Source organism: Squalius cephalus (genome assembly GCF_949319135.1).
Source record: "Squalius cephalus genome assembly, chromosome: 16".
Classification (NCBI taxonomy): Eukaryota; Metazoa; Chordata; class Actinopteri; order Cypriniformes; family Leuciscidae; genus Squalius; species Squalius cephalus.
Window position 1 is genome coordinate 19,184,096 of NC_137137.1, and position 24,226 is coordinate 19,208,321.

Below are 24,226 nucleotides of genomic sequence, written 5' to 3' on the forward strand. Positions count from 1 at the left end.
ATACTAACAGAAATAATAAACAATAGCAGTTTGAACCCTTCTCCATTTTATTACCACACATCAATCACTAACTCCAAAACCCCGCGACAGTAATTCTAATCTTGAAAGTTGTGATGGGTAAGATTAGGGTTAAGGTTAAGCACTTAGTTTTGAGGTACAGGTATTCCGCTATTCCAACTTATGTTTCCACATGTTAGAATATTAATTCTCTCTCTCTCTCTCTCTCTCTCTCTCTCTCTCTCTCTCTCTCTCTCTCTCTCTCTCTCTCTCTCTCTCTAATTCAATTCAATATAATATCTGTGAACATTTTCACACCACAGTGTTTTAACATATATACAAATTATAATATATGTGAACATTTTATATTACAGTGTTTTAACACACACACATAACACTGAGGGTCACTGGGGTGGACAGTAGGGAAACACACATTCACCTGCTGTCTCAGGCTGTGGCACACACACGTATCTAGCACGTGTGGCACATCTCTCTTTCTTTCTTTCTTTCTTTCTTTCTTTCTTTCTTTCTTTCTTTCTTTCTTTCTTTCTTTTTCTTTCTTTTCTCTTTAATTCAATTTCCTGTTTTATCCCTTTGTGTGTGTTGTTCCTTTCAAGTAAGTCTGTAATAAGTATTAGGGCCTATGTTCTAAGGCAGGGGTCATCAACTACACTTGTCCGAGGGCCAGAACTTTTCTAAGCAGACACTATCAGGGCCAGATGCTCTTGTAAAATTAAAATATTATTTTATTAATATTTATTAATAATTATTATATTATTATTATTATTATAAGTAATATATTATTATTCATACATCAATTTGCCTTTAAAATGTATGTTATTTTTTAGCCTTTGTCAGTGTTAACTTAATCATATCACCTGTACGATAGCAAGCCACTATCATTTTATCATTTATCAAGTATATTTGTATAGCGCTTTTCACAATACAGATTGTATCAAAGCAGCTTCACAGTATTAAAATAAAATAATACAACAAAGTTTGTTTCTAGTGGAATTTATTGATTGATAGAATAAAATTAAATATCCCCAAAATATCCCCAACTGAGCAAGCCAAAGGCAAGGGCGAAAACGATATTTTAGGCTTCATATTCATGAGAATGTATATTCATATTCCTGAGAACAGCTGTCAAGCCCGATGTTAAAAAGATAGTGTCGAAGGGGAAATGTAACTTCTTTCTCAAACTGTGTGATTGTTACATTTTTGTCTATGTTTTGTCTCAATCATGTGACTCGAGGTTCCTGTCGGGAAAACAAAAACGGCGGACAATTAAATATCTCTTGTCTTAAAGATAATGTGTTTTATAACGCAGCACCACAGTAGACTGACGTCAAATATGACGTTTTTAAAAATCACGCCTTCAGTTATGAAAAACAAATGTATTTGTGTGTGTGTGTGTGTGTGTCTGTGTGTTTTTTTTTTGTTTTTTTGTTTTTTTTACATTTTTCATAGCGGAAGTAGCAACATGGGCCGTTACTATGGAGATGAGGACACTCAGTCCGCTTTGCGTCACGTGAGCAGAGCAGTTGGCGCGCTGGTCTCCTGTTTTAGTTAAAATATAGTCATTAAGCAAACATTTTTGTCTTTTCTTAGCATAGATCATATACATGTAGTATAATTATTTATTAGACAGTGTGTGATATTTGATACATTGGGTAGATACATGTTTTCACAACCCTAGCACGACCCTAAAACGGTGGAACTACAACTGGGGTGCTGATGTCAACACAAGTACTAAAGAGGGGTCTAGGGAGTTGTAGTTTTTTTTTTAAAAACAGGGTTTTCCCTAAAATTGGAAGTTATAAATACTTAATTGGTGGCATTCCAGGGGTTTGAGGGGATGTTAAACACATTTTTGGCATCAGACTTTAAATATTGTCTTGTTCAAAGGGGGATTTTTTATTTTCACACCATAGTCCCCCCCCACCCCTTGGTGACTATGACTATGACTACTCAACTTATAACCCATGTAAACACCTTTCTCTAATAGTTGGTCTCATGTCCGTAACCCTTTTTGTTCCATAATTATAAGCCTTCAAATATGCCCTGAGGTTAAGGTTCAGAGGTCAATATCTCAAAGCAGTAATACTATAGAACCTTCAAATTGATATATGTTACTCTCCAGGTCAAGACCTTTCCAGTGATGTATTTGGTTTAGCTATATGACAAAGTTTTAATTTTTTCACATTTTGGACATGTGCCCTATGACATGGCTTAGGTTCAGAAAGCACTTCGAGGGCTTCAAGTGTGTGTGTGTGTGTGTGTGTGTGTGTGTGTGTGTGTGTGTGTGTGTGTGTGTGTGTGTGTGTGTGTGCGTGTGTGTGTGTGCGTGAGGGTGTGCGTGTGTGAGAGAGAGATTGTATGTAAATGTGAGAGAGTGTGAGTGCAAAAGTGAGTTTTGTTTCTACTCCTGCCATTCCCACACAAGGTTGCAATTCTTAAATGTGATCTAACAAAGGTAAAGAGAAAATATTAACCATATATGCTGTTTATATTGCTTGTAACTGGGATAAAATAAACATCTGTTGAGTATTTTAACATACATTTTTATATTATGTTGAATTATAAACCCCAAAATGCAGCGGGTCCACCAGACCCACGAACACTGGCTGAATAACAAAAATATCCAATAAAGCACTGCACACACTTTTTTGTCTACTAAAATCTAATAATACCGAGCCTGGAGCCCTCTCCTCGGACAGCACGCCAAATACGCATTTATTTCTATCTGACTTATTTGTAAGTGTGAACTAGTGAAATCAGGGAATCATGGCTAGTGTTTTGTTTTATGCAGTCCTCTGTTGGGGATGCAGTATCACTGTAGATGATAAGAATAGGATCAATAATTTGATTAGAAAAGCTGGATCGGTTATTGGCCTAAATCCTGATTCACTTGAGGTTACTGTGGAGAAGAGCACAAGGTCAAAATTAAAAAAAAAATTATGTGTTACAAAGGTCATCCACTACATTGTATTTTTAGTGGATTAAAAAGTTCATTTAGTGGAAGATTAGTAATGCCTCGGTGTTCTACAGAGCGATTTAGAAGGTCTTTTAATCCGAATGCAGTTAGGTTTTTTAATGAAGTTGTGTAATTTTTTTTTTTTTTTTTTTTTTGTATGTGTTGAAATGTTTTATTTGTCTGTAATGTGCAATGGTGGCGAACGAATTTCCCCTCACAAGGATTAATAAAGTTTTCTAACTTCTAACTAACTAACTAACTTAGGTCATCCTGGCATAAACCAGTCACAGAAAATTTAAAAAAACACCATTTAGTATGTTTGTAAGTCATTTGGTTTATGAGGACACAGTGTCTTTGGTTTATAAATACCCATGTCTTTATACACATTTGTGCCCTCATAAACCATATACAAGAACACACACACACACACACACACACACACACACACACAATAACAGCAGGCCCTGACAGGAGGAGGAGGAGTGGTCCCGAACATCGTTCGTGTAATATAAATGGGGGGTGGGGGCTGTACAGTGTGTGGTCATTGAAAATGGTCATTGAAAATGTGTTCTGAAATATATTCTTCACAGAAAATGAGCCAAGACCAATGAGTCTGAGGTTGAAAAAATAATTAATCGTATAATTTTTATTTTGATATAAACAGTGTCACAAAAGTGGCATCACGTTTTTACGTGTGGGTAACGTAGCTGCGAGAGGTCGCTGATTGACAAGTGGGTTGCCCTATCACAGAGGCACAGAGGTCAGCAGATTGACAACTGAGTGAGGGGTGGGGTGTCCGCTCTCTCCGCCACCATCATACTGTACAACCTCAAAGGTAGGTAATGAATACACGTACTGATATGAACATATGCTTACGGAACCTGAATAATAAAGTTAGTTAGCGCTGTCTAAGCCATCATTCATTAATTATTTATCACCATTAATTTATAGGAATGTATCTAATGACATAGGGGTTTATCCAGCATTATTATTAGCCACCGCATTTAACGTTAGCTGCAGTTGGCAGCAATGTGCTAACCGAGGTCAGAATTATATAAGTTGAAAACTTTATTGACGCCAATACCTAGATGAAAACAGAAATCAACTATGGAGTATGGGTTATTGTTGCATAAAAAATATGAAACACACATGGAGTGTTGTCTGACATTACTGATAATACTGAAGTAGGCCAAATTACAAACATTTGCAATGTAACACTTAAATAATGCAGTGCCTTTGTCACTTTGGTTGTCATTAAACGTTGTCATTAAATGTTGATTGTTTTATATTCTAGTTTTAAGATGCCAAGAGGGTCAACAATAACAACCTGCGTGAGTTGCAAAGCAGCTATTGGTGTGGCCACCAAGACCTGCAAATATTGCCAGTCAGTACAGCCAAGAAAGCAAAGACTGGGAAAAAAACTCCAGAAATTTGAGGCCAGAAAGGAGACGTGGTTGAAAAACAAAAACAAAAACCAAACCACCTCTCATGTTATTGATGAGGCATCTGTCTTGGTATGTGTTTAACGTCTGTAGTTATTATTATTTACATAATTACAGCCCACAATGCTTCAGACATTTATAATTGCTTATATTTCTGTATAAATTATATAATATATATCTTTATTTTCAGGTCGAAAAGTTAAACAGATTGGGGTACAAGGCCATAGTCTTCATTGGAAAGAAAACAAAGAAGCAGAAAACCTGGTCCGCACAAGTCCTCCAGCCAAAAATGGCAGCTGTCCGACCATTCTGAAAAATGCCTTGACAGGATGAAGGCTCTCTATGAAGTGTTAATTAATAGTAAGTGTGTGCGATTATTTAAAATCTTACTCCAGTCAACATAAAAACAAATGTGGCACAGACACAGCAATTACAGTTGGGAATTGTCTTGGTAGCGCTGCCACAGGGCAAACCACAGTGGACCAAAAATAGCTATTCACCTGTTCATCAAATTTGATCTTTGCTTTATCCAATAGGTTTTTCGGTAAAACTTTAGAATAATGGTCCGTCATTAATAATTAACTATGCAGGAACTACTAGTGATCTGGACCATTATTTTAAAGTGAAAAGCATCTTTTTTTACTTTAAAATAATAGTCCAGATCACTAGTAGTCCTTGAAGACTGACTAGGTAACCCTTGAGTATTTAGCGATGCATTTTATGACCACGTTGAGAGTAAAAAAAGACAATTGCTAACGTCTCAGACACGTTAATGTTGTGATTAGTAATTAATTTAATTAGTAATTCTTTATAATTTGTCATAATTACCTATTAGTTCTTAATTATGCAAATCTCATTAAGTAATTATTGATTATCTAATAATGAACTATCTCCTAAATTTGATATTACTTACTGATTAGTTAAGCTTGTTTCTATATTAATTAATTGTAGTAGCTGAAGTGTTAATGTAGTAATACTCATTAGTCCTGCATTACTTCCTGCATAGTTACTTATTAATGACAGACCATTATTATAAAGTGTTTTTCTTTTAGAGCTGCGACAATTAATTGATATTTGAGATTATTAATCAATTATACAATTAATCACCAACGATTTTGATAATTTTTTAATAAAAAATGCTCTGCTTTCAGTCTTACATTTGTATATATATATATATATATATATATATATATATATATATATATATATATATATTCATACATCATCTTTTAGATTATGAAAATAACCGTTGTTTGCAGACTTAGTTTCTTTTACTAGTCAGTGAGCCACATAGCTCACTGATTGTCTGCCATACATAGCAAAATAGTCAACAGCAAGATGCATTGCTCAATTCAACTTCAAAAAACTATAAACACATATCTCCACTTCACATGGGGTAATGAGATCCTACAATTTGCACCAGAGTACAAAATCAGCCTCGCCTCAGTTCTATAGAGAGCATAGAGTCCATAGGGCAGCATTTATAGACAGAAGAATACAAAAGACAAATGTACTGGATGTTTCCTTATGGAGCACAGTCACTGCTAGAAAAAAAAGGGTACATTTGTTCTTATTACAGGAGGTGAATAATTTCCTCTTTTTGTACCATTTGTACAGGTTGTGCTAACCAGCAGTCCACCACCAGTCCTCCTCCCATCCAGTCCCTCATCCAGCCCACCACCAGTCCTCCTCCCATCCAGCCCACCACCAGTCCTCCTCCCATCCAGTCCCTCATCCAGCCCACCACCAGTCCTCCTCCCATCCAGCCCACCACCAGTCCTCCTCCCATCCAGTCCCTCATCCAGCCCACCACCGGTCCTCCTCCCATCCAGCCCACCACCAGTCCTCCTCCCATCCAGTCCCTCATCCAGCCCACCACCAGTCCTCCTCCCATCCAGTCCCTCATCCAGCCCACCACCAGTCCTCCTCCCATCCAGCCCACCACCAGTCCTCCTCCCATCCAGTCCCTCATCCAGCCCACCACCAGTCCTCCTCCCATCCAGTCCCTCATCCAGCCCACCACCAGTCCTCCTCCCATCCAGTCCCTCATCCAGCCCACCACCAGTCCTCCTCCCATCCAGCCCACCACCAGTCCTCCTCCCATCCAGTCCCTCATCCAGCCCACCACCAGTCCTCCTCCCATCCAGCCCACCACCAGTCCTCCTCCCATCCAGTCCCTCATCCAGCCCACCACCAGTCCTCCTCCCATCCAGTCCCTCATCCAGCCCACCACCAGTCCTCCTCCCATCCAGTCCCTCATCCAGCCCACCACCAGTCCTCCTCCCATCCAGTCCCTCATCCAGCCCACCACCAGTCCTCCTCCCATCCAGCCCACCACCAGTCCTCCTCCCATCCAGTCCCTCATCCAGCCCACCACCAGTCCTCCTCCCATCCAGTCCCTCATCCAGCCCACCACCAGTCCTCCTCCCATCCAGTCCCTCATCCAGCCCACCACCAGTCCTCCTCCCATCCAGTCCCTCATCCAGCCCACCACCAGTCCTCCTCCCATCCAGTCCCTCATCCAGCCCACCACCAGTCCTCCTCCCATCCAGTCCCTCATCCAGCCCACCACCGGTCCTCCTCCCATCCAGTCCCTCATCCAGCCCACCACCAGTCCTCCTCCCATCCAGTCCCTCATCCAGCCCACCACCAGTCCTCCTCCCATCCAGTCCCTCATCCAGCCCACCACCAGTCCTCCTCCCATCCAGTCCCTCATCCAGCCCACCACCGGTCCTCCGGTCCTGTAATATGTAGGTCTGGATAACTTGCCTTTCAAATATTACTTAAAGGGAAATATAACGTTTCAAAATTCTGACAGGATGATTGACAGATGTTGAAGCAAAAACTTTTGGCAAGTGAATTAGGTTATTAAGCTTTCCTAGATTAACATTTCACCATTTCAAATCAGATTTCAAATACAGTGATTCTTTTGCCTTAGCCAGATATACTTAAGTCATATACTTAAGTCATAAATATATCATGTGTTGCCTGTGAAAATCATTTTTTAATACATTGATGAGGATGTATGAGGTCAAACTCATGTACTTTTTTTGCTCTTTCAGAATGTAACCATGGGATCCATCCTAGAAGGGGAACCTTACTACCCAGTGAAGAGCCCTGTTCACTCTGGTATGTACAATTTATCATAGTTTTGATTGGAGTAGCCTCATTCTTAGTACTTCAAAACTTAAAGTAATAGCCTTGGCTTGTATTTGTGGGCGGCTGTGGCTCAGTGTGTCGAAGTGTCCTTGGGCAAGACACTGAACCCACACTTTCCCCCAGTGTGTCATTGGGTGTGTGAATACGTGGGAATCCAATCTCCAAAGCCTGTCTGCAAACAGTGTTGTATGAATGTGTGTGTAAAAGGGTGGTAGTGATGAACATTGTAAAAGTACTTTGAGTGGTCCCAAAAAATTATAAAAGCACTATATAAGTGCAAGTCCATTTAACATCCATAATTGCTTCAGCCACTTAACTGAACGGGTTGTATTTGGGATAGCCATCTATATGTGGCTTGCCTTTAATTTATTTTGTGCAAAGCTCTTGCTCAAATCTAAATGAATTATAATTTGGTGCATGTGGGTACCATGAGATTAACTGGATGGATTATGATATGAATAATGATACTAAATAATTATATGTTGCATGCTGCCTAAAGGTTAAACATACACTCTAAACAGCGCAAGGGAACGGAGATCTACTATGAAAAAAAAACTAACTGAGACTGAGTTTCACTTTTCAAAATGTGCTATCACATCAGGCCCATAAGAGGGCGGACAATTTTTGGCAATGAGCTTTTAGTTAAAGTTTTACAGTGTTTGTGTATTTTATCAGTTATGTGGTGCTTAAGGCAGATAAACCTGACTGCCATAATGGAGAGACATATGTTGGGCATAATCACCAATTTATTCTGAGCAAGGATTTCCTTTTTCTTTACATTGCATTTTGATTAGATGTTGACATTGGGATACTAAAGTAACACACATTGGTTAAAGGCATTTACAAAAGTCCAAAGACTTGAGAGGTCTTTCATGACTACATTTTCAAGACTATTATTGTGCAGCAAATTGCAGAGGTCTTTTACAGTGGATACCTTCAGAGCAGAGGTATATGATTTCAAATAAATGGCTACACCATAGGTAATGCATATTCAAACCTTAACCAAAATATTACCATAGGCAGGCAATTGACTGTTATCAGGTTACTGTAAGTTTATAAACCTACTGAATGAAGGTTTTGCTTGCTGTTCCTCATTGCCCTTAACCTTGTCAATTTAATTCATGGCTGATGTAATGACCTAAATTAATAACAATCTCTTTTAATTACAGTGGGAAAACTTGGCTGACACAGTGGGTGACGGAGGAGAACACCAAGAATTAAGGAAATGTTAAATCCCATTGTTTTGTACCATAAGCTGTTTATGTTGTTATACATTATATTAAATCCCACTTTGTAGCAAACCAGAGAACACATGCTGTGTTTGTAAAAGCTTGACAGCTCATCTCTCTCCTTCACACATAGATAGATAGATAGATAGATAGATAGATAGATAGATAGATAGATAGATAGATAGATAGATAGATAGCGCATTACCGCCAGCTACTGTGAACTTGATCCAGATACTCTAACAACTACCCACTCCCCATCCTTCTTGAAGTCACGTGACTCAACCAAAACGTTTCAGTTTCACATTATTCTGGCAAGATCTAAAAAAATCTTCGCAACAACGAGCAAGCGAGTGATTATGTACATTCATTGAGTGAATATTATGAAAATAAAATATATATTTCTCACTAGAAATGTAATCAAAACTTATTTTTAATGCAGAAATTAACTCAAAATATGGCGATATTTTTTTAATAAATTCAAAGTTTTTTTTCTGTCAAGATGGGGTGCTGAGTGTATAATGAGAAATACAATTAACTTTTTTGATTTTAGCAAAATGAAACTGAAAAATTTAAAGGGGTCTGAATACTTTCTGTACACACTGTATATGGGTCAGAATAAAGGTTAGATTACAAGTTATAAATTACGCTAACACAAAAGGGGAAAAAATAGTTCACTCACTTTATTTCATTAAGCTTTTATTGCCATTACAATATGAACAATTTGTTTTTAACCTCTGTGAGGCACTTTGTATTACTTAGTATGAATAAAATTTGATTTGATTTGATAATGAACAGCGATAGAGGATCAATTACATCTGAAATGTATTTCTAGATTGGCACTGAAGAAAAGAAAAAAGGAAACCACAGTCAGCCTAATTGCTGTCATCATCATCATTGTCATTTTCATTGTCTTCATCACAATCACAATCACTAGCACCAACATCGTCATTATACACCAGTGTCTGTGTACTTAATGTCTGGTGGTCCTGAGACAGGCAGGAGTTGTCTGTGGTGATGTAATCACAAGTTGAGGGAACAATGTCTGGTACATGCTGATTAAACTTCACAGTGGTTTCATGTAGCTTTCTTTCCAGCTCTCTGAGGCGTTGGATGAGAGCAGCTTTTGCACCAGGCTGCTCTGTGTCATCGATGGCAGAGCACAGAAAGGTGTGCTGCTGATGGAGGTGATCAGTTACATTTCTCATTTCATGGTAAACCAGGAGTTTTTCCTCAACTGCCCGTGTCTTCATGTGCAAGGCATCAATCCCTCGTCTTTTCAGACTCCTTGGGACTTCATCTTCTTCAATCTGGAAAGGGCAAGACAATAACAATCACAACTTAACAACCCAGAGAACTATGCCATTTACCAAGTGATCTCTAAAATTATTTAGATGGTTTCTATATGGAATATGGTTCCTGGGTGGTTTATGGTTACGTAACTATACTCACAGCTTCATCAAGACAGAAGTAGACGGGCCAAGAGGGATCACATGCTTCCTCAAAATGCATTGTTGCAGGGAAGATGCTCCTTTGTGGTGGCCATTGTATGCTGTTGTATTCTTTGATTGCTTGTTTTAGTCTTCTATTGGAGTTGGCCACCTGTTTGGACAGTCTTATGGCAATGCCCTGCCCATCTGAAGCAAAGTCAGAAAACAGAAAGCACAGTTGGTCTTTTTGTTATTTATTATGGTTATTGGTAAACATTAAAGGAACCTTAATTTGGGCAAATGTGCTCCTTTTGCACCTCCCCTCGAGTTAAACAATTGAGTTTTACCTTTCCCCTGTTCATCCAGCCGTTCTCTGAGTCTGGAGACCCCATTTGTGGCTTTAGCTTAGCATGAATCTAATCCGATTCAATGATTCCTGCTAAGCTAAAGCCACAAATGGGGTCTCCAGACTCAGAGAACGGGTGGATGAACAGGGGAAAGATAAAACTCAATTGTTTAACTCGAGGGGAGGTGGAAAAGGAGCACATTTGCCCAAATGTTTGTGTGTCACTTTAACAGAACCAGAAGTGCTAAACAATGTCTCTCTAATAGTATATACATTCATGAAACTGTTCAGCTTGTCCACATCACTTTACCTGGATATTTTCTTTTCAGTTGGAGGAGTACTGCTCTCTCTCTGGATTCAGTTCCAGCTCTGCAGATCAGCTGGGATCTGAGCTCCTGGTCAACGTCTTTAAGAGTACACTGGAAGTTCAAATCTGATTCTTTCCATCTGGTCTCAATGCGGTGTTTCTTCTCCATGTTAAGCAGGGAGTTCTCAGTTCTACAAAGGTAGTACATGAATATTATCAAAGCACCATTTACACATTATATCAAAGATCAGCAACATATGGAGACGGGTAACTTACTCTGTTTCATCCCCCATGTATGCCTCACAAGTCCCAGATCTGTGTATTACAAAAAGAATATCAGACAATTTGGTGGTAGCCAACCATAAAGAGTTACTAAGCTAGACCTTACCAAATATTACAGATGACATAATTGTGGAATTCATAACATCACTGGCCCAGTTCCGACCTGGTATTAACATGAACAGTGGACAGCTTTAAACACAGGTCTAAACATAATCAGTGTGTACCGCAATGTGGTTGGATCTGGCCAAACCACACACAGAAGTTGTCCAGGTCAGTTGTCCTGCCACACGTAACAGCATTCTAACAGCATTTGACAGAGGATTCAATTCAGAAATGTTGACGTTGTCCTTGTCCATGTGCTTTTTAAAGGCGTGGTGCTAACAATATAGCAGTGGCAGGCCGCCACAGTTGAGTCACTGTAGGGGAAACACTGGAATGCATTTAAATACCAGGTCAGACACACTTAGGGCACTTTGTATCAGTGAGAGCACATGTTAATACTGGGTCTGAACAGGGCCACTGCAACAGTTTCCTACACCAATGTGCCTTGTTATTACATATCAGTAGACAAGACACTGAATTCTTACTTGAGATTGTAGAACTTTATCAACTCCTTAATGTAGTCCCTTTTCCATTTAGAGACAGTGTCTGGAGATCAGATGAAAATGTTACAGCTATATTTCTTTTTCTTTTCTTTTGTCAGGTATTTTTTTGGTAATTACTGTAGTTACATTTGCTTAAAACAATGGTTAAAACATTCACTTCAGTTGCTTACGTATTGGTTTTGGTTTCTGTTGGGACAGCTCTATCTCTCTTTTCTTCCATCTCTCAATGTGTTGCTCAGAGATCAACACTAAAAAAACAAACAAATAAAAACAAACAAACAAAACAACCGACTGATCAATTCTACATAATACCACTATGTGCAAAATGGTTGTAAATTAAATGGAAAATTATATGATCGTAAATCTTAATCAACACAATTTTATTTTTTACTCCTTCTGCTTCTTGTGCTCAATTTACCTGGTGCCTCTCTGATGACAGATGAAATGTCTTCTTCAGCTAGAGTTGATAGTTTCTCTGCTTTGTCCAGTTTTTGCAGGAGGTTCAACGCTGCAAAGAAATATTTGAATTTACTTGCGTAGTACAATTTGTTCAAGCTAAACTCCAGAAAATATAAAATGTGTAAAATTTAAACCAACAAGCACAGTGCGTTAAACTACTAGCACTGATTTATGACATCGCCATACAATGGTAAACTAACCAAGGTCAGTAGATTTTCTCCGTCCATAGTGCAGAAGTGCATCAGTCAGCAGGTCAAGCCGGTGAGATGGAGTCATCTCCTTTGTGACCCTGGCGAATCTTCGGAGGAAAGACCACAGTCTCTCCATTCCTTCCCCATCAGTAAGCCCAAACCCACTAAGCCGTCTGGTGCTGTACTTGATCTGTGATTAAAACAAAGTTGTAAAATATCACATAGATTGACAAAACCTCTCACATTGTCCGCAACATCTCACATTGTCCGCAACAGCACGGCTGTGAAACAAGTTTAGAAAACGTCAGGAAAATGCTAGATTCAAGATTACTTTCAGGCCTTTCTACTTTATTTAAGCAGTGCAGTGGACAGGAGAATGGAAGCTAAACAAGGAGGGAATGAAGTGTTCCCACAGATCCTGACATCTGTTTAAATCCAATGGTATTACCTGGCAGGGCAGTTTGTGTCCATAAACGTGAAAAGCCGGCACAGCCAAGGAGATGTTGGGAGGTATACCCTCACCTGATTTCTGTTTGAACACAGTATGGCAGAGCTTTTATTTGTAATTTTAAGATCTTTTAGAAAATATTGAAACTTTACACAGAAGTTTAAAAAAGAACTCACGTTCAAATGTGAGGCAACAACACATGCAATATCATAGACCACCCGCAAGTGTATGTTCTTCTTTGTGCATCTTTGAAGAAGCTCATCAATGACATACAGGGGATAAGCTAGCCTATAACAACACAAAACATGGGAATTCTGATACACTATGCTGAGCTCATTTAGTAGTATGTTGCAATATCGCCCATACACATATCACAGGTTAATACACTTCTATTACAGTATGTCATAGACTTGCCGTTCTCCTTGGCTCATGTTTACAAACATCAGTGGGATTTCATGACGACAGGAGGCTCCAAACACTCCTGTAACATCAAGCTTTTTCTCTTTTTTTTTGTGATCTCAGCATGTTGCCAGCCTTGAAGTTACTGCAGTCCTGGGATAAGGAAAAATGCAGATGGTTATAAGAAGACAGGTGTTTTTCTATTAGTTTAAGTTTGTGATAAAGTATTCTACAACTGTGACTAACCTCGTGAGGCTTGGAATTATCAGGATGTGAAAGCAGATATTCCTGTACATTATTTTCAGCAACAAACATGCGGGTCCCATGTAAGGGCTCAACTAGGCTTGTCCCTGAGCTTTGTTTCCTCACAAGGCCAAAGTTGGCATCCAGAGTTACTATCATATCTCCATCCACCTAGGAAACAATAACTTGAGTAATTCTGGTTTTGTATCTGGTGCAACAAAAAAGATAAAAGATGCACAAGTTCTCTCATTCATACTCACACCAGGCTGGTGAACATATACTGTTACCATTATATAAAAATGTAACACTTCACATTGATTCAATCTGATCATTTCATGGGAACTGCAATCAATTAATCTAACATGAACTAAGCTAGGAGTAGAACCCACCTTTGGACATGCTGGGCACGTGGTCCCATCATCAAACTGAGGGCAAATATCCACCAAACTCCTTTGTCGGAAGTGGTGATGCCTAAAGTGGGATATGGATTCTCCCACCAAGGCTCTGTAGAGTGCGTTAACCTAGGTATTAACCGCGTCAGCAAAAATGTTACTGAAACATCATTAACATTAAAAGCCAAAGTAATACTTTGCATGGTTCATTACCAAATTATAAATATAATTATAAATATATTTCTTATAAAAAATTAAAAATCAGCAATCTTCTTTCATATAACTGTAAGATCCTAGTTTTCGTATGATTTACTCTTTGTTGTGATATATCATGATCTGAAATGTTGGCGTCACAGATGGGACTTCAAAATTAACTCTGCAATCTGACTCACCTCTGTAAGAGTCAGATTGTTTCTCCAGCGCAGAGTGTTGCAAAAACCCTCAACAGAAACCTGACACTCCAGTGACAGACAAACAAATAGTTCCAGTAAAGGAATGGAGAAGGCAGTTTGAGGCTTTTCAGCTGTTGCTGGCCAGAGCCCATACCGCAGAAGAGTGCAGCCTTCAGGTTCACACTCACACATATCTATAGGGATGGTGCAGAGACGTCCTGCCAAAAAAATACATAAAAACATAACCAAGGAATACAATAAAATAGTCTATTGATAATGATAGACAATCTTATTGATAGACGGCAGCATGGCAGTGGCCATTTACACTCATTGGCCCAGGACAGCTGTGGCTACACAAGTAGCTTACCATCTCCAAGTATGAATGAGTGAAAGAATAATGGATTCAATGTCGAGCTCTTTCTGTGTCTTGAAAAGCGCTAAATAAATCTAATCCATTATCATTACTATAATGTATATTAACACAGACATTGTGTCACCAGTAACCTGATATGTTATTACTGGAAAATTGCACATCAGAAGAGTGAGAAATTCCTACGAGAACGTCATTGCTCAACATTTCATCAGCCTCTCTTTTCTTTTGTCAAGGAAATTAAACATGACTTTTAACATTATAAAATGACAAACCTGTGTTGACAATGACTTTTATATCTTTCCTGTACACAGCATGGTTTTCATGGCCCTCGGGTAAATACAGGAATAGCCCCTGGTAGGATGGTTCATAATAAGAATTCTGAAAGAAAGATAACTTTAACTAATAGTTTTGGAAATGAGTAATTCAAGACAACACAAATTGTAGTATTGTGCTAAAACAAGATTTACAAATATTTTGCTATATGTATATGTGTGAGTGAATGCTGTTGTTCATACATTCCATTTATCAGGGACGTGCAATGAATTGTGGTGAGTGCTCCTCAGACAGGCTTCACAGAGGACTGCCGTGGTGCTGCACTCCAAGCACCTATAATCAGCAGGCCGTTGGCAGACAGAACACTTGGAAGTTATTGGTGCTGAAGTTTCAAATGAAACTTTGAGCATGTCCTCCTTGACTGCATCCCAGGCGTTTAGCTCTCTCTTCTTCGCCTTACTGTATGCAGTCTCAGAAGATGAACTACAGCCTGCTGCTTCATCTTGTTCTGATGGAACAAGTGTGGAGTCCAAAAGGCCTGTTTCTTGGGAGCTGGGCTTGGGGATGTCTTTATGTGTAAGGTAATGAACCTTTACACAACCATTGATATTCCTCCTCAGCACCTTTATCTTGATGTTTCTTAACCGTGTGCCTTTCAATGCTTTTCCCATCTCTGGAAAAAAAGGCAATAAAGACATGCATGACTAATGGATACAACAAAAGCTAGATTTTTGTTCCTTAATGTGCATGATGTATTAAAACATAGGCCGAGATGTCACGAGTTGTGGATGGTGAGGACCTAAATGCAGCAACAAAGTCAGGAGGCAGGCAGGTGGAGGAACCCAGTTTAAATCAAATAAATGTAACAGACTACATGGAAGACACAGGGGAAGCAACATGGATCTGGCAGGGAAATAAAGAAACCTAGGGGTATATGTACACTGAGCGGCTAACAATGAGACAGAAACCAGGCGTGACAAGGAGCAGGAAGTAACAGGACAGAATGCACAAGGGAATGAACCAACAAAATAAAAAACAGGAAACAAGACTAAGGCAAAACTAACACAAAAGGAACACAACACCAAAAACCCGGGAGATCATGACATAAATACATAACTAGATAGATAATAAATCAAATAAACTTACCACTGCAATCGTGGAACAGTTTTTACTAATCTGGGAATCAAAAGTTGTAAAATGAGATGGACAAAGTCAAGTACAGAGAAACATAAGCAGAAAAGCAGACAGATAGAAAGACCTGTGTATAGGTTTTTTGTTTCAAGTTCAAGGTTAATTCAAGTAATGCATTTTTGTTAGCCTGTTGTTGCTAGCTTACATAAATCAAAATAGAGCTACCACAAACCTGATATCACTATCACTATACAGTAGGTATACGAGCATGATATAGCCTGAATGAAGAGTTTGTATGAAGCAGATACAAAATATATGTACAGTGTAGTCATTACACAGACCGCCTTTAAGGCTAAAAGGTGTAACGTTAATTTACAGGAAACTCACGGTGTAATAAATCGTTTTTTCCCCTCATCGGCTAACTTTTTTTTTAACTCATTACGTTAGTTAGCCATGGTGGAAGCTAAATTGTTAGTAGCCTAATACTAACCGTTTTGTTTCTATAAAAAACAACAACGTTTTTGTAGTAAACTAGCTGTAATAACTAGTAAACTAGTAATGCTATCGCTAATGCTAATGCTAGCTTGACCGGTAAATACAGCAAATGCAAATGGAAAAAAAATCGATAAAAACAATATCTGGTATTTCGTTTAAACTCTTTTATGTTACCTTATTTTAGTTTTAATATAACAGTTTTTTTAAAAAATGTGTTTTTTTTAGCTCATAAACTAAATAAGAACAGTTGAAAATGTCTTAATTTTCTGTCATTTTACCTGAAAGTCGCGGGAGTTTTGAGGTCTGGCGGCGGACTGTATTCCTGGGGGACTGGATCGAGAGTCTCTTCCTGTAGGATGCTGATCAGCGATGTGAATAAAAAATGTGTTTTTTTTTAGCTCATAAACTAAATAAGAACAGTTGAAAATGTCTTAATTTTCTGTCATTTTACCTGAAAGTCGCGGGAGTTTTGAGGTCTGGCGGCGGACTGTATTCCTGGGGGACTGGATCGAGAGTCTCTTCCTGTAGGATGCTGATCAGCGATGTGAATAAAAAATGTGTTTTTTTTAGCTCATAAACTAAATAAGAACAGTTGAAAATGTCTTAATTTTCTGTCATTTTACCTGAAAGTCGCGGGAGTTTTGAGGTCTGGCGGCGGACTGTATTCCTGGGGGACTGGATCGAGAGTCTCTTCCTGTAGGATGCTGATCAGCGATGTGAATAGATGATAACAACCTACTGCACCTGCTAGGAGGCACAGTAGGGACATACTGGCCCATAAGAATGGACCGATAACCACTGATAATGTCCATTCAATCGGGTGATAACATCCGAAGCGGGTGATTTTATTTACTTTTATCAAAAGTCTCTGTGCCTACAATGTGTTTTCAAACCAAGGCATACATTCTTTTGTTTTTGTTTTTTGTTTTATCCAATTTTACAAATGAGATAAAACTGTGTAAAAGATACTATGTCCATTGTTTTGCAATGTCCATTTTGGGTCACTAGCACCAAGGATTGGCAGGCATCTTAACCAATCCAATGACAGCCGCGGTCTGCAAAAGTGAAAGTAAAAGTAACAAACGAAAGAACAGATAAAACAGGCAATAACATGTCGTATCTAAGAGAAAGAACACTGTCTTCCCTGCTGAGAATGTGCCAAATGAACTTTGAGGGGCTGCTTAGTATCCTAACAATGGATGATATCAAAGAACATTGTAGAAGTACAAAACACCTGTTTTAAATTAATTGAGAGAATTCTCATGCTTCTGTATTTGTCATTCTTGACAGTCGTTTTTATTTAATTTAAAATGTCAATTTGACCCTGATATTAAACACTGTTGAAACAACGAAGGCCAGAAAAGGTTTCCATGCACTGCCATCAAAAAGGAGTAACGTTTAGCGTACACTGTAAAAATGTATCAATTCATTATAATGAATTGAAGATGCAAAGATCAGTGTCCCTCTTCCGGTGCAAGGGGCTTGGTCTCATTTGGAGGGTCCGAAGAAGATGACAGCAATGATCCTAGTCCCTGGCTGCATCAGATTTAGAGGAGTGGTCGAAACCCCACTAAGGATTCCACAACCCTGGACAGAACAAGCAAGATGATTCCCAGCCCGGGGTGGACTCCAAGCTCATCTGAGTCCTCTCCATGCAGGCAGTCGAGGAGCTGGGGTTAGACCCCCTTTTTTTCCCCACTGGTGCATGAAGAGCTGACAAAGTCGTAGCGTGTCCCCTAAACAATCTCTCTCCAGACATCTCTGTCCTGAGCCAGTCGTTCCCGCTGCCCTCACATGTGGCCCATCCTGCTCAGGTCTGCCTCCAGATCACGGCGCCAGGTGTTTCTTCGTCTGCCCCTCATCCTCCTCACTTGGGGGTTCCAGGTGAGGGCTTGCCTTGTGATGCTGTCTGCAGGCCTGCGGAGGGTATGTCCAATCCACCTCCAGCATCTTTGGAGGATGTCATCTTCCACTCGTTGCTGTTTCATTAGTTGCCACAGTTCTTCGCTGCTGAAGAACTTTCTTGTCTGGCCAGCCTCTTCTGAGGCAGGTGTTGATGAAAACCTGGATTCTCTTCATGGTAGTGGTGGTGGTTCTCCAGGTCTAAGCTCCATACAGCAAGACAGGCTTCATAATGATGTTGAAGACCCTGGTCTTGGTGTTGATGCTGATCTCAGAGGATCGCAAGACGTTCTTCAATTGGAGGAAAGCTGCTCTCGCTTTCTCACATCTGCATCTGTCCCCCTTTCCTGTCAATTATTTTGCCTTGCTCTTCTCTCTATTGATGTTAATGCCCGGGCTTGCTGAGGTATCTGGAATGATGCTGGTCTTTCCCTGCATCCATTGGGTGTGAGAGAGAACTAAGACAAGTCATTTCCCTCGGCGGCCATCTTTGAAACGCCTCTCATGCAGCTATTTCAGTCATGCAAGTATAGCACCTATCTCTTTCAATTTAAAATCTATTTTACCTTTGCACAATGTGCAAGTAATATACATTTCTCAGATCATTTTTTTTTTGTCATACTTCTGGTGTTTTACTTATTCTTTGTCACATATTTTATTCTTTTTTTTTTATTTTATTCCTTTCCATTCTGTTTACTTAATTGTTGTTCCTAATCTATAAAGTCTGTCAATGTAATGATTGTGCCTCCACAAATAAAATAATGTAAAGGTACGATCAGCTATGCCAGGTCAGTGTTTCTTCTCGAGTTCTCCCTGCCTGTTTCTGGACACATTTTGTGATTAAAATGACACACAAGAACAGAAAATCGACCACCTGTTTGAATAAAACCGAGTGGAATAAGAATTACCAATATCATAAATGTTTTTTATTTTTAAACACTGAACTATTATCATTCTCTGTAAATGGCTATTTAAATGTCCGTTTCATTTTTATATCTCGTCTTTATAAGCACTTTATATTTATATTTTTTGTTTAAAGAATTAAATTAATAAATTTATAAAAATGCAGCCTTCCGTTTAAGAAGCAACATATGAACTTTTATTTTGGTTTTGGTGTATCGACGTCATAAAGGCTGCGCCGCTCTCATCTGTCTCAACCTTTTTTACAGTCTATGGTCTCAACAAAGGTTTGTGTTTCTGAACGATTATGTATTTAAGGTGTTAAAAGCGATTTATTTTAAGTAACATGAAATTAATCAATTACTTATGTTTAGTGATGGCCCGTGTACTTAGTGAAATTATTATTTGAATAACGTTAACTGTGGGCTGTACCATTAGCACGAGAGTGTGGGTTGGGGAAATGATAGGCACGCCACGGGCTAAATTTACTGCATGGATTTTTAGGAGTAGTTAAACACAGTGAACGGCAACATTCTTGACACGAAGTGCCAGATTTCTTCCTGTTAATAATTGCAATTATTAAATTTAGACCCCAAAATGAAAATACTGTCATACTCACCCCCATGTCGCTCCAAATATGTATGGCTTTCTTTTTTTCTGTGGAACATAAATTATATTATACATTAGTATTGGTATGGTCTGAAAATTTTTCCACTGACCCTGTTAGTTTGTCCCATAAATGGCTCATAAATGGTTCATAAATGATGAGTGTTATTTGTCTGTAAGTAAAGTGAATTCATACTTGAGTAACATTGGGTTTTGATATAGTCTACATTGTTTTTCTCATACTTAACATAACAAAATGTCCAAAATACAGGAAAAACTCCTGAGATAACGTGACATATCAAGATGGCGTTTATTAAAGAGGAGGCTGAAGACATGAGAATTTCAGAACCACCAGTGAAACGTGAAGATGTTGAGAAACAAACAGGTTGGTTCTCAAATGTGAACTCTGTTATTTGTTTCTTTAAATTGTTTAATTGTTCTTTAAATTAAATTGTTGACATTTAAACAAATGAAAGATAATTTTGAAAAATGTTAGGCATGCTTTGAATAATCCAGTCATATCAGTGCCACAATTATAGCTGATTATATATATATATATATATATATATATATATATATATATATAAAGGCAGAATAAAACCCATTGTCATTTTTTTGTGATTTGCCTTTGATTTTGGACATTTTTCGGCGATCTCTTAACCTGTCGACGAGCGAAAATCAGGCTTTAAATTGTTCAGTGTAAACTTGGCATAAATCATAGGGTAATTATCATTTTGGGGTGAACTAACGAACTATGAAGGAAAAAAACATTTAAATTAGTCATTTTGGTAAACAAAAATGAGTTTAAGTGATAAAATTGACTTTAACAAAAATAAAGCCAAAATGGAAAAACCATGGTAACACCCTATGATTCAACTGCTTGAAGACTAGAGCCACTTTTAGCAGCAATAAGTTGAAGAAATCATTTTCTGTATGACAGTATCAGTCTCTCGCGATTTTGGCCCACTCCTCTTTATAATGTTGCTTCAGTTCAATGGGGTTTGTGGGCATTTGATTATGCACTGCTCTCTTAAGGTCCCACGGCAACATTTCAGTCGGGTTGAGGTCTGGACTTTGACTGGGCCATTGCTACACCTTGATTCTTTTCTTTTTCAGCCATTCTGTTGTAGATTTCCTGGTGTGCTTTGGATCATTGTCCTGTTGCATGACCCAATATCGGCCAAGCTTTAGCTGTGGGACAGATGCCTCACATTTGACTCTAGAATACTTTGGTATACAGAGGAGTTCATGGTCGACTCAATGACTGCAAGGTACCCAGGTCCTGTGGCTGCCAAACAAGCCCAAATCATCAACCCTCCACTAGTGTGCTTGACAGTTGGAAGTGTTTGTGCTGAAATGCTGTGTTTGGTTTTCGCCAAACGTGGCGTTGTGCATTATGGCCAAACATCTCCACTTTTGTCTCATTGGTCCAAAGGACATTGTTCCAGAAGTCTTGTGGTTTGTTCAGATGCAACTTTGCAAACTTAAGCCGTGCTACCTTGTTATTTTTAGAAAGAAGAAGCTTTCTCCTGGCAACCCTTCCAAACTTGTCTCGTCTTTTTCTAATTGTACTGCCATGAACTTTAACATTTAAAATGTTATATGAGGCCTGTAGAGTCTGAGATGTAGTTCTCTTGGGTGTTTTGCCATTTCTCTGAGCATTGCACGGTCTGACCTTTGGGTGAATTTACTGGAACGTCCACTCCTGGGAAGATTGGTAACTCTGGAATGTTTTCCACTTTTGAATAATCTTCAATTATTCAAAGCAGTAAGGGTGTACTTAGGTTTTCAACCGTGGCTTTTCCATTTTTGCCTAGTTTATGTTAAATAAATGACACAGTATTTTTCTGAGGTATCTGTAGGTATTTACCTAATTTTAAGATCTGCCAGGGATCAGATCATTTTTTATTATTGTCCCGATACATAATTAACAGAATTTAATAGGGTGTCCTTTCTTTTTCACATGACTGTAGCTGAATGATGTCTTTTGCTTTGCACCATTAAACTGGGGTTAACTTTTTTTTCACTTTTCAGACCTGATGCCGCTTAAAGAGGAGAGTCCAGAACTGTATGAAATGGAGGACAAAGTACAGTATGAGAAACATGATTTCATAACTGAAGATATACTTTGCTCACAACCTGAAAAATCTTCCTCACAAAAAAGTGAGGAGACGGGATCTAAACGATCTTTTGCCTGCAAACAGTGTGGAAACTTTTTCTCTACAGCAGGAAACCTTAAAATCCATATGAGAAGTCATACTGGGGAGAAGCCATACACGTGTGATCAGTGTGGAAAGAGTTACACACGAAGCAATACCTTAAAGGATCACATGATGGTTCACACTGGAGAAAGACCTTTCGAATGTGATCAGTGTGGAAAGAGTTACACGCGAAGCAAGACCTTAATGGTTCACATGAGGATTCACACCGGAGAAAGGCCTTACACATGTGATCAGTGTGGAAAGTGTTTCATACGAAAAGACAACCTTAATTTACACATGAAAATTCACTCAAGAGAGAACCATTTTATATGCCATCAGTGTGGAAAGAGTTTTAAAGACATAGAGCACCTTAACAGGCATGTGATAATTCACACCGAGGAGAAGCCCTTCAAATGTCACCAATGTGGAAAGAGGTTCAAAATAAGTAAAAACATTAAGGCACACATGAGAAGTCACAGTGAAGAGAAGCCTTTCAAGTGCCATCAATGTGGAAAGGGGTTCATTATAAATAAGGACCTCATACGACACATGAGAAGTCACACTGAGGAGAGACCTTTCAAGTGCCATCAATGTGGAAAGGGTTTAAAGCATGAAGAATCCCTTGCTTACCACATGAAAATCCACACTGGAGAGAAGCCTTTCAGCTGTAATCAGTGTGGAAAGAGTTTCATACATAAAGGACAGCTTAATGTTCACATGAGAGTTCACACAAGAGGCAAACATTTTAAATGCGGGCGATGTGGGGAGACTTTTACAGACAAGAATCTCCTTAAAATGCATAGAAGTACTCACTCCAACGAGAAGCCTTTCCCCTGTCCTCAGTGTGGAAGGAGATATAATCTTAAAGGACACCTTAATAATCACATGAGATCTCACACAGGGGAGAAGCCTTTCACCTTTTTTCACCATGTGGAAAGTGGTTCATGCATAACGGACACCTTAATTGTCACATGAGAATTTATAAAAAGAGAGAACGATTTAAAATGTCAACTGTGGAAAGAGTTTTACAGACAAAAAACAGCAACAACTTAAAAGGCATATAAATATTCACAGAAGAGAGAAGCTTTTTTATTTTTCAAAATATATTCTTTTGTTTAACAGAAGGAAGAAACTCATACAGGTTCGGAACAACATGAGGGTGAGTAAATGATAACAGAATTTAAATTTTTGGAAATGAAAATTCTCTCATCAATTACTCACTCTCATGTCGTTCCAAATCCATACGATTTTCGTTCATATTTGAAACACAAATGAAATATTTTGAATGAAATCTGAGACTGTCAGAGTTTTGGGTGAAAATACTTTCAATAAAGGGACAGAAAAAAACCTAATGTATTCACTAATCACTGAATTTTCTTTCTTTATTCACTAAGAATTTTCTTTAACATTTTTTTTTATTATTATTATTTGTATAAATTATTTTTTAAGTACCAGGGCGATGTAAAACATTTGAATAATGATTTTGGTCAAGCTCGGGTAAATAAATTGAACCACTTATTAAAAAAAAAAGGGAAGATCACCATGTTAGGGACAAATGAACAAGTTTAAAATAGTGAAGATTCTAATTTAGACACATTGTGTAAGTTATTGTACAATGTTTGCCACTTTGTCCCTTTCAAAGCATACCAGTTGATAAATTATCAGATCAAAAAAAGAATATATTATATTATATTATATTATATTATATTATATTATATTATATTATATTATATTATATTATATTATATTGTGTGTGTGTTAAATGTACTCACTTTCTGACAAATGCATAATTTTAAATTTGTTGGTTTTCAGATGCAAATGCCTTAAAGACGTTTTTGTTAACCTTTTAAAGTACTACATTATTGATATTCCAATAAATTTTCATTGTCACTGAACTTTCTGTGGACGGGACTTTTATTTTGGTCTGGTGTTATGACTTCAAAAGGCTGCAGCGCCCTCCCCTGGCTCAACAGAGGTTTGAGTTTTTGAACGCTTGAGGTGTTTAAATCGATACAAATCGTCTTCAGTCTATATAGTTTTTACAAGTAAT

At 38.5% G+C, this 24,226-nt stretch overlaps 4 protein-coding genes across 5 annotated transcripts in view; 3 read left to right on the forward strand and 1 right to left on the reverse strand.

Annotated features, from left to right (window-relative positions):
- The window catches only part of LOC307173554 (hereditary hemochromatosis protein homolog), a 76,452-nt gene that overhangs the window by 23,998 nt on the left and 28,228 nt on the right, over positions 1 to 24,226 (forward strand). The window lies entirely within an intron of this gene.
- On the forward strand, positions 3,780 to 8,880 carry LOC307174010 (uncharacterized protein). 2 transcript variants are annotated; one of them, XM_079897631.1, is made up of 4 exons: positions 3,780 to 3,809; positions 4,269 to 4,488; positions 4,607 to 4,776; positions 6,034 to 7,267. In XM_079897631.1, the coding sequence occupies exons 3-4, from the start codon at positions 4,746 to 4,748 to the stop codon at positions 7,161 to 7,163; spliced, it is 1,161 nt and encodes a 386-aa protein (XP_079753757.1). In that variant the 5' UTR covers positions 3,780 to 3,809; positions 4,269 to 4,488; positions 4,607 to 4,745; the 3' UTR covers positions 7,164 to 7,267. The 2 variants fall into 2 exon arrangements, 1 of the variants encoding a protein (XP_079753757.1); XR_013823933.1 differs by lacking the exons at positions 3,780 to 3,809; positions 4,269 to 4,488; positions 6,034 to 7,267 and adding exons at positions 7,479 to 7,545; positions 8,745 to 8,880 and having other exon boundaries at positions 4,637 to 4,776.
- Positions 9,470 to 17,436, reverse strand: LOC307174009 (uncharacterized protein). The gene is made up of 20 exons (XM_079897630.1): positions 17,191 to 17,436; positions 17,019 to 17,099; positions 16,846 to 16,926; positions 16,088 to 16,117; positions 15,184 to 15,614; positions 14,941 to 15,046; positions 14,296 to 14,513; positions 13,901 to 14,032; positions 13,515 to 13,682; positions 13,284 to 13,421; positions 13,046 to 13,157; positions 12,870 to 12,950; positions 12,431 to 12,611; positions 12,190 to 12,279; positions 11,942 to 12,019; positions 11,754 to 11,814; positions 11,161 to 11,199; positions 10,888 to 11,075; positions 10,254 to 10,438; positions 9,470 to 10,111 (listed from the first exon to the last, which is right to left on the reverse strand). Exons 10-20 carry the CDS (start codon positions 13,310 to 13,312, stop codon positions 9,677 to 9,679), a joined length of 1,479 nt encoding a protein of 492 aa, XP_079753756.1. The 5' UTR covers positions 13,313 to 13,421; positions 13,515 to 13,682; positions 13,901 to 14,032; positions 14,296 to 14,513; positions 14,941 to 15,046; positions 15,184 to 15,614; positions 16,088 to 16,117; positions 16,846 to 16,926; positions 17,019 to 17,099; positions 17,191 to 17,436; the 3' UTR covers positions 9,470 to 9,676.
- On the forward strand, positions 19,591 to 23,696 carry LOC307174204 (uncharacterized protein). Its single transcript, XM_079897926.1, has 3 exons — positions 19,591 to 19,656; positions 20,247 to 20,360; positions 22,010 to 23,696. Exons 2-3 carry the CDS (start codon positions 20,279 to 20,281, stop codon positions 23,149 to 23,151), a joined length of 1,224 nt encoding a protein of 407 aa, XP_079754052.1. The 5' UTR covers positions 19,591 to 19,656; positions 20,247 to 20,278; the 3' UTR covers positions 23,152 to 23,696.

Excerpts from the sequence above, each read along its gene's own strand:
- LOC307174010 (XM_079897631.1), top strand. The coding sequence starts at position 4,746 with ATGAAGGCTCTCTATGAAGTGTTAATTAATA. Across the intron at positions 4,777-6,033 it reads CTATGAAGTGTTAATTAATA|GTTGTGCTAACCAGCAGTCC; the intron begins GTAAGTGTGTGC and ends CCATTTGTACAG.
- LOC307174009 (XM_079897630.1), bottom strand. The coding sequence starts at position 13,312 with ATGTTTGTAAACATGAGCCAAGGAGAACG. Across the intron at positions 13,158-13,283 it reads AACATGAGCCAAGGAGAACG|GCTAGCTTATCCCCTGTATG; the intron begins GCAAGTCTATGA and ends GTGTTGTTATAG. Across the intron at positions 11,076-11,160 it reads TACATGGGGGATGAAACAGA|AACTGAGAACTCCCTGCTTA; the intron begins GTAAGTTACCCG and ends CTACCTTTGTAG.
- LOC307174204 (XM_079897926.1), top strand. The coding sequence starts at position 20,279 with ATGGCGTTTATTAAAGAGGAGGCTGAAGACATGAGAATTTCAGAACCA. Across the intron at positions 20,361-22,009 it reads AGATGTTGAGAAACAAACAG|ACCTGATGCCGCTTAAAGAG; the intron begins GTTGGTTCTCAA and ends TTCACTTTTCAG.